This window comes from Schistocerca cancellata, chromosome 8 (genome assembly GCF_023864275.1).
Source record: "Schistocerca cancellata isolate TAMUIC-IGC-003103 chromosome 8, iqSchCanc2.1, whole genome shotgun sequence".
Lineage (NCBI taxonomy): Eukaryota > Metazoa > Arthropoda > Insecta > Orthoptera > Acrididae > Schistocerca > Schistocerca cancellata.
Window position 1 is genome coordinate 408204645 of NC_064633.1, and position 13655 is coordinate 408218299.

Here is a 13655-nt window from a genome sequence, read left to right on the forward strand (position 1 = left end):
TTTGTAAGTCATCTGGCACTGTAGAACACATGACAAGAGAAACATTTGCGGGACCAAGATACAGTAAATGACAAATACTTAGTACATCACTGACATGTCCGCCCCCGGTAGCTGAGAGCTCAGCGCAGCAGACTGTCAATCCAAAGGGCCCGGGTTTGATTCCCGGCTGGGTCGGAGATTTTCTCCACTCAGGGACTGGGTCTTGTGTTGTCCTAATCATCATCATTTCATCCCCATCGACACGCAAGTCGCCGAAGTGGCGTCAAATCGAAAGACTTGCACCAGGCGAACGGTCTACCTGACGGGAGGCCTTCGTCACAGGACATTTCATTTCATCACTGACATGTTAATGTGCTATAAGTTTTCTGAGTGGTTGCATAGTACGTGACAAACAATAAATTATGCAGGAGAGTGATACAAAACAATTAACAAATATAATGTTATTGGAACATCAAGTCCACAAATCCTATGTGAAATCTCACAACAAGTTCTTAATTAAACAAGTATAGTCACAATTACTTAATAATCATAACATTATCAGGTGACCATGAATTCACACCATGATTGTAAATATAATACTAAAAAAACAGTACACAATAAGAATTACATAAAAATTGTGTGTTAACAAATAGAAAAAATGAAACACTAATAATCTTCTTCAAGTGCTAATTCAGTATATGCATTGAATACGAGAGTAAAGAAAATAAATTACAGGAAACCCAAAACTTCATTAGCAAATGCTGGATATGAGCTTCTTTAGCCACCTAAAATGCTATTCACGTACTGGTAACTAAAACATTAAGTTGAGTGAAGGTTGAATTGATTACTGCTCTGAAGCTGTCTGCCTCAGTATTAAAATCCTTTACTGAAGTTAATGTGGTAAGTGTTTCACGCAGTACAGAAATGAAAGTTAAAAACTGTCTTTAACTAACTGTTACTGACTCATTACCTATGACAGTATCCACTGACTACAACTTGTAAGTCATGACCTCCTTGCACCCCTTATGAAGCTGAACATAATATAAAAATTTATCTTGCCACAGGATGGGAGGGGGACGTTATAAGTAGCACTTAATATCAAACTAGAAAGCAATAACAAGTTACATACAAGCTGTAGAATTTGGTTATCAGTATAAGATAGGTAGCCGGATTATAAATAAAGTTGCCATGATTCTGAAATACTCCTTACTTATCAGACAGAAAATGTTTTTAATTTCTTTCTGCTACATAAAACTGTTGATTTGTTTTATCTACAGGAGGGCATATTCTATCTGGAGCATGCATTGAACCTGTTGCCCTTGATGAGCTTATACCTGACTGGAAGGAAAAGGGAGCACCTCTTAATACACCTGTTAAGGAAGACAAATTTGCATACCTTACAGAGAAAGGGAGGATACCAGTCCCCATCTTCAGCTGTAAGCTACCTTTGATTCTTTATGCATTGCAATTAATGTAGTATTCATAACGCAAAACAGCTCAAATGTGAGCAAAGTTAAAATAATTGTAATACTATTTTGTTATTTTCAGTTCACTCATGCCATCCATATATAATTTTGGCAGTGTCAATTAATTAAACATGTATATTAACTGTATTAAAAACAAGGCCATTTTGGAGAAAATATGTGGTTACCAACCACTGTAGAAGTTCTCCCTAACACTTACCTAATTTAATTTACTTTCTATGTATGATATAAATTCTACAAAGATATAATTATATACAAGAAATAGTCCCAATTCAATGTGTTTTAAATTTGTAAAAAATATTTTATATTTGACAAAAAGTAAGACAAATTGATGTGTCATATTATTATAATAATTTTTTGATGGAAATGTGGGAAACTAATTGCATCACATGCCAGCTATGCTACAACTTCCTGCATTTTATGTAGGTATGATAATTAACTACATCTACAGCTTGAATGGCCACTACTAACACATGGCTAACCAAAAGCTTCACCTTCTACATCTACATACATACTCTGTAAGCCACTGTATGGTGTTTGATGGAGGGTATATGGTACCACTACCATTCATTTCCCTTCCTGTTTCACTCAAAAACAGAGCAAGGGAAAACAGACTGTTTGTATGCCTCTCCGTGACCCTACTTCCTCTTATGTTCATGGTTCTTACACAAAATGTACATTGGTGGTGGTAGGATCATTCTGCAGTCATCTTCAAATGCCACTCCTCTAAATTTTCTCAATAGCTTTCCTTGAAAAGAACATCGCCTTCCATCCAGGGATTCCTATTTGAGCTCCTGAAGCATTTTCATATTATTTGCTTGTTGATCAAACCTATCGGTAACAAATCTAGCAGCCCATCTCTGAATTGCTTTGATGTCTTTCTTTAAACTGAACTGGAGGGGATTCCAAACACTTGAGCAGTACTCATGTTCTGTATGTGGTCTCCTTTACTCTCCTAAAATTCTCCCCATAAACCAAAGTAGACAAACACAATCCTTAAATGCACATTCTATTTCTTATTGCTTTGCAATGTTAGGTCTAGATATTTAATCAACCTGACTGTGCCAAGTAGCACACGACTAATGCTGTATTCAATCATTGTGGGATTGTTTTTCCAACTTATCTGCATTAACTTACTTCTTCTTTTTTTCCCATTTAGAGCTAGCTGCCATTCATAGCACCATCCAGAAATTTTGTCTAGGTCATCTTGTATCACTCAACATAACAACGAAAATAATCAATTTTTGACAATATAATGTAATTGGATAGATAAAAAATCTACTCACCAAGTGGTGACAGCAGACCACAAAAAAAAGTTTTGCATATGCAAGCTTTCAACCCCAATGATCAGTATTTCTTCTTATTCAGTCCAGTAAGGCTCTCCTGGCTCAGGGTTTTGGGTCACTTTTCAGAGCTCTATCCTTTTCCTCAAACCTCTGCAGACCTTCCCTCCACCCCTCTTCCTACCCCTGCAGCCCTTCTGCCAGGAGGACGAGCCACTGGCACTGGCTCCTGCCACTGCTTGATCAGTAGATTTTTTTATATATCCAGTTACACTGTATCACCCTACAGTCACTCACTGACAACACCTTCCCATACACCTCGTCATCAGACAACAGCTGCACACTTCCCCATGGCTCTCCTGATGATAATGTTGTCTCTGAGGAACACTCACAATCAAGGGCAATGTACTGAGTCCTATTACTTAAGAAGTCTTCAAGCCACTCACATATCTGGTAATCTACTCTGTATGTTTGTACCTTCATTAACAGTTTGCAGTGGGACACTTTGTCAAACCCTTTTTCGAAATCAAGGAATGTGGACTCTGCCTGTTGCCCTTCATCAATAGTTCTCAGTATACTACATCTATGTTCATGCTTCTCAAGTCACCATATGGTGTGTGGCAGAGGGTTTGTTGTACCACTGTTAGTCATTACCCTTCCTGTTCCACTCACAAAAAGAGCAAGGGAAAAACAACCATCTGGTTGCTGACCATGGTGTACATCACAACAATGATGTATTTAACATCTGCTTAAAAGTCAATGCTATTAGAATTTCTTAACCACGACATCAGCTCCACCCAACTACAAAGATTTGAATTATCCCTACACCATATTCTCTATTTTTACGTACTCCATAGCTCTGGATTAAGGCTTCATTAGTCCCCATCTACAGCCATTATCTTTCTACTTCCTTGCCTTCAGCCTTTATCCTCTCTTATTATTTTCCATCTATGTGCCTTCAGTCCTCCATCACTCTCAGATCTTCCTGTTCTCTTCTTTACATGTTTCTTCCCTCTCCCCTAATCAACTGCATGCTTCAGTAACGTCTCATCAATATCAATGAGTAGTACTGCCATGGCACAGAAGTGGACAGGGTGCGAGATAGAGGGGCAAAGAGAGAGAGAGAGAGAGAGAGAGAGAGAGAGAGAGAGAGAGAGAGTTTTCTGTATGCATTATGTGTCATCTGTGATTCATCTGTAGGTACAAATGATCCAAAAAAAAAAGTATATAAACCATGCTGTGGTGGTTTCTGACCTACTGTGAAACCATTCAGTTATTGTACTGGGCAGAGTTTGCTTAGGCATAATGCTGTGAGCCACTTATAAAATAAACGAACTCCTTAATTTATGAGTTGAGGATTTGAACTCATTCTGCTTGCTACAGCTTTGCACATAAAAACTGACTACTCACTTCACCTCTTGCAGCCCAACTGCTTTAGTAACTGTAATCTGTCAACACTACATACTTGTACTACATGCTGAAGGAAGTTGACTTTAACCAGCAATAAACAAAAAAACCCTCTAGTACGCATTATCATTAAAATGCTTAGTGAAATGTACTTTTTGGAAAGGCCAGCATTTACATAATCTTTTAGCTGATTTTTTTTCCAGTGATACATTTTCTTTTAATCAGAAATACATTTTATTAATGAAAGTCAGCACTGCTTGGCCAAATTTCAGTGTACTTGTTTATTCGTAAAATATCTTAACTTTTTTTCAGTTATGGATTTATGTAAACTGTAGGGACTGGAACTCTCATGACATGTGATAACAACTTTTAAACCACAAGCTATGAGCATTTTGCTCACAGAAATTTTAACACACATGATGTTTTATCAACAATGCCTACATGGTTCTTGTTCATTCAATAGCTCGGTTTTACAAGTTCATGACCTGCACAAACTGTTGTCATTTATCAGCACGTGGGTGAGGAGGAGGAGGAGGTTAGTGTTTAATGTCCTCATGATGAAAAGGTCATCAGAGATGGAGCACAAGCTTGGATTAGGGAAGGATGGAGAAGGAAAGTGGCTGCACCCTTTCGAAGGAACATTCCAGCATTTGCCTGAAGCAATTTAGGGAAATCACAGAAAACATAAATCAGGATGGCCAGATGTGGTTTTGAACCATAGTCCTCCTGAACGTTAATCCAATGTGCTAATCACTGCACTACCCCGCTCAGGCAGCACACAGGTGTTGCTTGGAGAGGTCAAGGTCAGCTGGTTGGGCCGGTTGCCATCATGCAGCATTCAGCTCATTGAGCCAGTGTCGGCATTAAGTATATTATGTTTTGCTATTAATGTATTTTAAAATGTAATTTTCTGGGTATTGCTCTTGATTTATTGTCCTTTTTTTTTATTATTTTCAGTGGCTAAGTATATATGACATGAATAAACCAACCTTATTTCATATTTTTATAGATGGATAGACAAGAAAAAATAATTTTGGCATAGCCAGAAGAAAACGTGCATATAAGTACAATCCAAAATCTGTCTCATTCTCTACAGCAAGTTAGCAATGACACTGAACTTTCAGATGCTGAAAAACCCAGTGGTATACGTCATGTCTGTTCAAGACATGAAATTGAAACACAAAAAATTCATGAATTTGTTGGCCTAAATTTCTGTGGTATGAACATGCTGTAACATTATATGATATGCGCAAAGTTCAGATATATGAGAAAGATTAAGTCATAAAAGTTAAATAAGAAATACTTGTTTCGCTTTTTTTCCATTAGTGCTTTAGAAGACAGGAATTTTAACTGTACTAAGGTTATTGATTGCGAATTGCATAGATATACTGATTGTTTTGCACTGCAAATAAATAAGTAAAATAATAAAATCTGAGTTTCATTACAAAAATAACAATAAAACATACTATAAATTTACATGTATTAGGTACATTTCAGACTGCTATCTGAGTGTGAGCAAAATGCTCGGAATGTGACTGATTGCATAACTTTTAAAGACACAAGTTCTTGCAGGTTAAAAACACAATTAAAAATATGTGTGTCCATGAAGTAATTCACAACAGAGAATAGTATGATCCTATTTGTATGTGTATCAAGTTTTGGTAATCGGTTTTGAATTGTTTTTTATTAATTTTTTAATGGTTTAAACTGTGTGAAGATATTTTTAAAGATATTTCTGTAAACTTTCTAGCTTTGCCATCCACTTGCCAAAATATACTGCCTTTATTTCTGTTCAGATTCTATTTCTAATATATATTATATTTTTAAGTATAGAGTTTCTTGATTTCACAAAAAGCTTTTTATAATTTATTGTGTTAAGCAAGGCAGCGTGTGTGTGTTACAGGGATGCCAATGTACAATCATGGCAACTATGTTGTCAGGCTGGGTCATGTTGTTCGTTGGCTTGGGGAGCAGGCTGAGCAACTTGGTGTTGAAATGTATCCTGGGTATGCAGCTTCAGAACTGCTGTTCCATGAAGATGGTAGCCTTAAGGGTGTTGCTACAAATGATGTAGGAATAGCAAAAGATGGTTCACCTAAGGTAAGAATATGTTTAAAACATACACACACAAATTGTGCCGCACCATGGTTCGGAACCCATGTTGGATTGTAGTTGATGAAAAAGTTTACCTTCACTGAATATTAGCTTACACAAAATACAAATTAATAAAAAAAAGTACTAGCAGCCCATTAATTCTTTACACGGCCCAGTTTCCCATGATAGTAAGTTGTTACTGCCACCTTCAACATTTTTGTAGACTTTTTCTTTTTCCTGCTTTCTATTCATCATTCAGTGACACATATATACCTTCAAAATCTCACACTTTGTTTTTCTGTTTCTTTATTTGCCGTCCATATTTGTGGTTTTGGTGGCCGGTCGACAGCCCTTGGGCCTTGAAGGCCCTCTTTTTTTTATTAAAATAAATGCTTTCCTCTGTTAATTATTTAATTTTAATCGCATGGCATCTGTGTCAGGAACACGTCAACATACTGTAACATATGCAGAACTTGAAGAAATGGATTTTAACCACAAGCTGTTTTTATTTGAACCTCAGTATCCACTGGTTTCATTGGAGGACCATCTTCACAGGACAGCTGCCAAGAGCACAAAACGGAGTAATGTACACGAAAAATATGAAATAAAACATTCAAATAGGTACATAAGCATAATGTCTTCAAGCATAATTACAAGGGAAAAATGGATGAGATGAATACATAAACCATTTTCTTTTCTGGCTGGTAGACCATCCAAAACTTCATAATTGGAGTAAGAAAAGAACACAGTATGTTCAACAAAAGTCTAATAGGGACGTACTCAACATAGCAACAGTTAACACAATGATGTACAAAAAGGCAAGAAACCAAAGAGGTAAGAACTAGACAGTGTAGTCTCTGTAGCAGAAGTCAAAAACCATATCAAAACACATTCTATGAAAAATATTAAGGTTCATATCTAGAACTAGTTGACAGCTGATAAACGCTTTACAGAATATCCTTGGAAGACATCTTAGTCAACATACAATGTAAACAACAGTGAAAGTGAAGTAAAAGTGTAGAGGTGTAGAGACCAGTAACAGTCATGTACAATAAACAAAAAAACAAAAAATGCAGCTGTGAAAATATAATGAACTAGTAGCGTATTCACAATATGGCAGTCAACAATTGTGTAAACAGGATTATAATCTTATAAATGACAAATAAAAGTGTCTTGTAGGTAAGGTCTATAACGAAGTACAAGCTTGAACTATAACCACATACATAGGTCAACACAACAAGAAAGAAGGAAAAACATACGCACATTCTCATGTAGTTAACCATCTGAAATTTCATGCTGTATGGTTGTTCACCTGCAAAGATGACCACTTATGGTGTGATTCTATGTACTTATTACTTATGTCATCAATTGAAGGAAGTTGAATACACAAGAATGAATGTATAGTTTCACTTCTTACTTGTTATTAACTTCGTAACATGTGCGAGAGCCCCCCACTCACACTAAACCTCCAGAAATGTCTCAGTTTAGCTGGTGAGTCTGGAGACAGTGGCATAAAGGGTGTACAGCATAAGTAGTCATGCTTTCCCACCCTAGTTTGGCAATAATTAAGCCAGTGAGCTGCCGTGTAAGAATTCTTCCTACTTGTTCTCTGGAGATGCTCTTGTGGTTTTATGTCCCCTTGCAGAGCCATAATAGTGTCATCGGATTCTGGAAGTGCAGTACAACTGTCTACGTTTTACATAATGAAGTGGGAAATGTTTTACGCAAATAATTTTTACACAGGATGCCTCTATGGTGTGTTTATTTAAGAAGCACCATAAACTGAACTTGTTCATACTGATTATAAGTTAACTATAAAACAGTACGAGAGCATGGCCTACCGAGTAACTCAGTTGAAAGGCATCCTCTCGATAACTGCCAACTATGGATCACAGTCTGTAACTTGAGCGTACAAATGGTATAAGTCTTCAGTTATGCCAAAGTTATTCATGTATTTATCAATATCAACGTTACTTGGCAGTGTAAAATTACTGAAAGATAGTATGGTATTGATGACTCGGGGACTCCCTCTATGTCTGAGTATCAAAAGACTACTTTCATTAGCAAATATTTATTAATAACAATTACGTGATTCACACCAAAATAAATGTGCTTTACCTACTCTGCTGATGTCACAAGTGATTTCTGCATCAGTTCCAAATACCATTGGCTCTGAAAGCGCGAAATGGCCAACCGCCTCTGCTAGCCAGTGTGGGAACATACAGCTTGCTCCTCACTCTGTACGTACAGCAGTGCTGATACATTCACTTCATGTATGTGAAATAGCAAACTAGAAATAAAGTAAACTGTGCTCTTATCTGCAAATAAGAGGCACCTTACATGCCCTTATAGTTCAAGCTTGTAGTTCGAGTTTATACTCACTCACAAGACATTTTTATTTGTCATTAATACAATATTATAATATTATATTTTTTACTGTTCAAAGTGAGTATACTACTAGTTAATTATTTATGTTTTCACTTCTGTGTGTCTTTTTATTGTATGTTAATATTATTGGTCTCTTCACTATAACCTCATTTTAAACTTCGTGTACATTGTGTGTTGGCTAAGATGTCTTTCAAAGACATTCTGTCTAGCTCTTATCAGCTGTCAACTTTCTATATATGAACTTCTTTATATGCGTTGATAGAATGTATTTCGATATGGTCCTTGACTAATATTAAAGAGGTTACACTGTATAGCTCATACCTCTTTGGTTTCTTATTTTTCCATACATCATTATGTTAACTGTTGCTATGTTGAGCACATCTTTATTAGACTCTGTTGGAACATGATGTGTTCTTTTCTCATACCTGTTATGATTTTACTGATTTTCTATCAGCTACAAAAGAAAATGATTTATGTGTTCACTTGTTCTGTTTTTGCATTGTAATTATTCATGAACAGGTTATGATTATTCACTTATTACAGATTTAGTGTATTTTTTGTGTTCATTACATGTTCCATTTTGTACTTTTGGTATACAAGGGTCGTCCACAAAGTAAGTTCCGTTTCTATTTCTATCCGCAGAAGTGCTATAATCGTCTATCCGCGGAAGTGCTACAATCGCAGTTCCGAACATGCGTGTCAGCTACTCTGACTAAAGGAGAAGACATGTACACCATTTTCAGATTGCTGCTGCCGACGTGTGCTTTGTAATGCTTCTTTGAAATGTCAGCCTTAATTGAAAATGCCACCGCATGGCGCCATTTTTTAATGGTCTCACAGTAACCATATGCATTGAATGTTTGGCATTGTGGTAAGCAATCAATCAGCAAAATGCCTTTTCTGTCCCAAAAAATGGTGCACATTATTTCTCGAGGTGTCAAGATTTGCTTAGGCTTTAACCTTCATTTAGGATGAAGTGTGCCTCCATTCCACTGACTGCTGCTTTGTTTCAAGGATGTCGTACAATACCCAAGTTTCATCCCCCGTGACTATCCGAGAAAGAAACCATTGCCTTTTTCATTGTAGCATGTCAAAATCTGAAGTGCACTGCTCTTCTGTTGTTTTTTGTGTTGTTCAGTAAGAATTTTGGCTATCCAACATGAGCATAGTTTTCAAATTTCAGTTTTTCAGTAACAATTTCATGAATTCGTGAGTGTGTGATTTGCGGAGCTTCCATAGCAAGGGCACTTAAGCGTAAACTTACAGTTGTGCTTAATCTTCTCTTCAATTGTGTGAACCAGTTCATCAGTAACCACAGATGGGCGTCCACTTTGTTCTTCATTGTGCACTTGATCACGCCTTTCGTTGAACAGTCTGACCCATCTTCTAACCAATGAATCACTCATAGCATTTTATCCATAAACCTCGCAGATTTGCCAATGAATTTCCTTTGGTTTAACTTTCTTTGCATTTAGAAAACAAATCGCAGATCTGATTTCACACGTGGCAGTATTTCCAATAACGGCTGACATTGTAAAGAACCACTACAAAGCGCACGTCAGCAGCAGCAATCTGAAAATGGTGTACATGTCTTCTCCTTGAGTCAGAGTAACCGCCGTGTGTGCTAGGAACTGCGGTCGTAGCACTGCCGTGGATAGAAATAGAAACGGAACTTTGTGGACGACCCTCATATATCATGTGAAGGTAGTCTATGACTGAAACCAGTAGATATTGAGGTTCAAATAAAAATAGCTGATGGTTATAATGTGTTTCTCAATTACTTAAAGGCTGTTGAATGTCTCATACCCAAAACAATAAAGAAACAGAACATATTTCTATAAAACAAAATAGAATAATAGTAAAACATGAAACTCTGAAATGGCAGAACTGAAAATAACATAATGGCCTGCTGCTAAGTATACTTTTGACATTTACTTAAAATGATTGAGGAAAACACTATAATTAGAATAGCTGGATTAGATAAACAAGCATGTATCCGTACTGCATAACACCTTTTGTGCTTCCAAATTCATTATATTGTAATATCACATCAAGAGTGACTAAAATATTCACTTTCTTTTTTTTTCTCTCATTGTATGATGAGTTGCTAAGGAGTCACAATTAGTTATAATACCATTTGTGAGACATCATCATCATCATCATCATCATCATCATTTAAGACTGATTATGCCTTTCAGCGTTCAGTCTGGAGCATAGCCCCCCTTATACAGTTCCTCCATGATCCCCTATTCAGTGCTAACATTGGTGCCTCTTCTGATGTTAAACCTATTACTTCAAAATCATTCGTAACCGAATCCAGGTACCTTCTCCTCGGTCTGCCCCGACTCCTCCTACCCTCTACTGCTGAATCCATGAGTCTCTTGGGTAACCTTACTTCTCCCATGCGTGTAACATGACCCCACCATCTAAGCCTGTTCGCCCTGACTGCTACATCTATAGAGTTCATTCCCAGTTTTTCTTTGATTTCCTCATTGTGGACACCCTCCTGCCATTGTTCCCATCTACTAGTACCTGCAATCATCCTAGCTACTTTCATATCTGTAACCTCAACCTTGTTGATAAGGTAACCTGAATCCACCCAGCTTTCGCTCCCATACAACAAAGTTGGTCGAAAGATTGAACGGTGCACAGATAACTTAGTCTTGGTACTGACTTCCTTCTTGCAGAAGAGAGTAGATCGTAGCTGAGCGCTCACTGCATTAGCTTTGCTACACCTCGCTTCCAGTTCTTTCACTATGTTGCCATCCTGTGAGAATATGCATCCTAAGTACTTGAAACCGTCCACCTGTTCTAACTTTGTTCCTCCTATTTGGCACTCAATCCGTTTATATTTCTTTCCCATTGACATTACTTTCGTTTTGGAGATGCTAATCTTCATACCATAGTCCTTACATTTCTGATCTAGCACTGAAATGTTACTTTGCAAACTTTCAATCGAATCTGCCATCACAACTAAGTCATCCGCATATGCAAGACTGCTTATTTTGTGTTCACATATCTTAATCTCACCCAGCCAGTCTGTTTTCAACATATGATCCATAAATAATATGAACAACAGTGGAGATAGGTTGCAGCCTTGTCTTACCCCTGAAACTACTCTGAACCATGAACTCAATTTACCGTCAACTCTAACTGCTGCCTGACTATCCATGTAAAGACCTTTAATTGCTTGCAAAAGTTTGCCTCCTATTCCATGATCTTGTAGAACAGACAATAACTTCCTCCTAGGAACCCGGTCATATGCCTTTTCTAGATCTACAAAGCATAGATACAATTCCCTGTTCCACTCATAACACTTCTCCATTATTTGCCGTAAGCTAAAGATCTGGTCCTGACAACCTCTAAGAGGCCTAAACCCTCACTGATTTTCATCCAATTGGTCCTCAACTAATACTCGCACTTTCCTTTCAACAATACCTGAGAAGATTTTACCCACAACCCTGATTAAAGAGATACCTCTGTAGTTGCTACAATCTTTTCTGTTTCCATGTTTAAAGATTGGTGTGATTACTGCTTTTGTCCAGTCTGATGGAACCTGTCCCGACTCCCAGGCCATTTCAATTATCCTGTGTAGCCATTTAAGACCTGACATTCCACTGTATTTGATGAGTTCCGACTTAATTTCATCCACCCCAGCCGCTTTATTGCACTGCAATCTATTGACCATTTTTTCCACTTCCTCAAATGTGATCCTACTTCCATCATCATTCCTATCCCATTCTACCTCGAAATCTGAAACATTACTGATCGCATTTTCACCTACATTGAGCAACTCTTCAAAATATTCCCTCCATCTGCCCAAGGCATGCACAGAATTCACCATCAGTTTTCCTGACCTGTCCAAAATACTTGTCATTTCCTTCTTACCTTCCTTTCGAAGACTGCTAATTACACTCCAGAATGGTTTTCCAGCAGCTTGACCCATAGTCTCCAACCTGTTTCCAAAGTCTTCCCACGATTTCTTCTTGGATGCTGCAATTATCTGTTTGGCTTTGTTTCTTTCTTCAACATAACTTTCTCTGTCTACCTGGGTTCTGGTATGTAGCCATTTTTGATACGCCTTCTTTTTCCTTTTACAGGCTGCCTTGACTGTATCATTCCACCAAGCTGTTTGCTTCATCCTACTTTTACACACTACTGTTCCAAGACATTCTTTAGCCACTTCTAGTACTGTGTCCCTGTACCTTGTCCATTCCTTTTCCAATGACTGTAATTGACTACATTCAACTAACTGGTACCTTTCTGAGATCACTGTTATGTACTTGTGCCTGATTTCCTTATCCTGAAGTTTCTCCATTCTTATCCTCCTACATATGGACCTGACCTCCTGCACTTTCGGCCTCACAATCCCAATTTCACTGCAGATTAAATAATGATCAGTGTCGTCAAAGAATCCCCTGAATACACGTGTGTCCCTCACAGCCTTCCTGAATTCCTGATCTGTTATTATATAGTCAATGACGGATCTGGTTCCCCTGCCTTCCCAAGTATACCGGGGAATGTTCTTATGTTTAAAAAAGGAGTTTGTGATTACTAAGCCCATACTGGCACAGAAATCCAAGAGTTGTTTTCCGTTCCTGTTGGCCTCCATATCCTCTCCAAATTTACCCATAACCTTTTCATACCCTTCTGTTCAATTTCCAATCCTGGCGTTAAAATCACCCATGAGCAGAACACTGTCCTTGTCCTTTACTCTAACAACTACATCACTGAGTGCCTCATAAAAACTATCCATCTTATCTTGATCTGTCCCTTCACAATGCGAATATACTGACACAATCCTAATTTTCTTGCTAGACACTGTCAAATCTATCCACATCAGTCATTCGTTTACATACCTTATTGCAACTACGCTGGGTTCCATTTCTTTCCTGATGTAAAGCCCTACACCCCATTGTTCTATTCCTGCTTTGACTCCTGACAGGTAGACCTTGTATTCTCCCACTTCCTCTTCTTTCTCACCCCTTACCCGAATGTCACTAACAGCTAAAACGTCCAG

The 13655-nt window shown here is 37.7% G+C and overlaps 1 protein-coding gene across 1 annotated transcript in view; it reads left to right on the forward strand.

The window, feature by feature from the left end:
* The window catches only part of LOC126094715 (electron transfer flavoprotein-ubiquinone oxidoreductase, mitochondrial), a 128833-nt gene that overhangs the window by 24510 nt on the left and 90668 nt on the right, over window positions 1–13655 (forward strand). The window contains exons 4-5 of the mRNA XM_049909250.1: window positions 1257–1415; window positions 6057–6253. Of these exons, the coding sequence (XP_049765207.1) occupies window positions 1257–1415; window positions 6057–6253 (356 nt within the window). The remainder of the gene's footprint in view (window positions 1–1256; window positions 1416–6056; window positions 6254–13655) is intronic.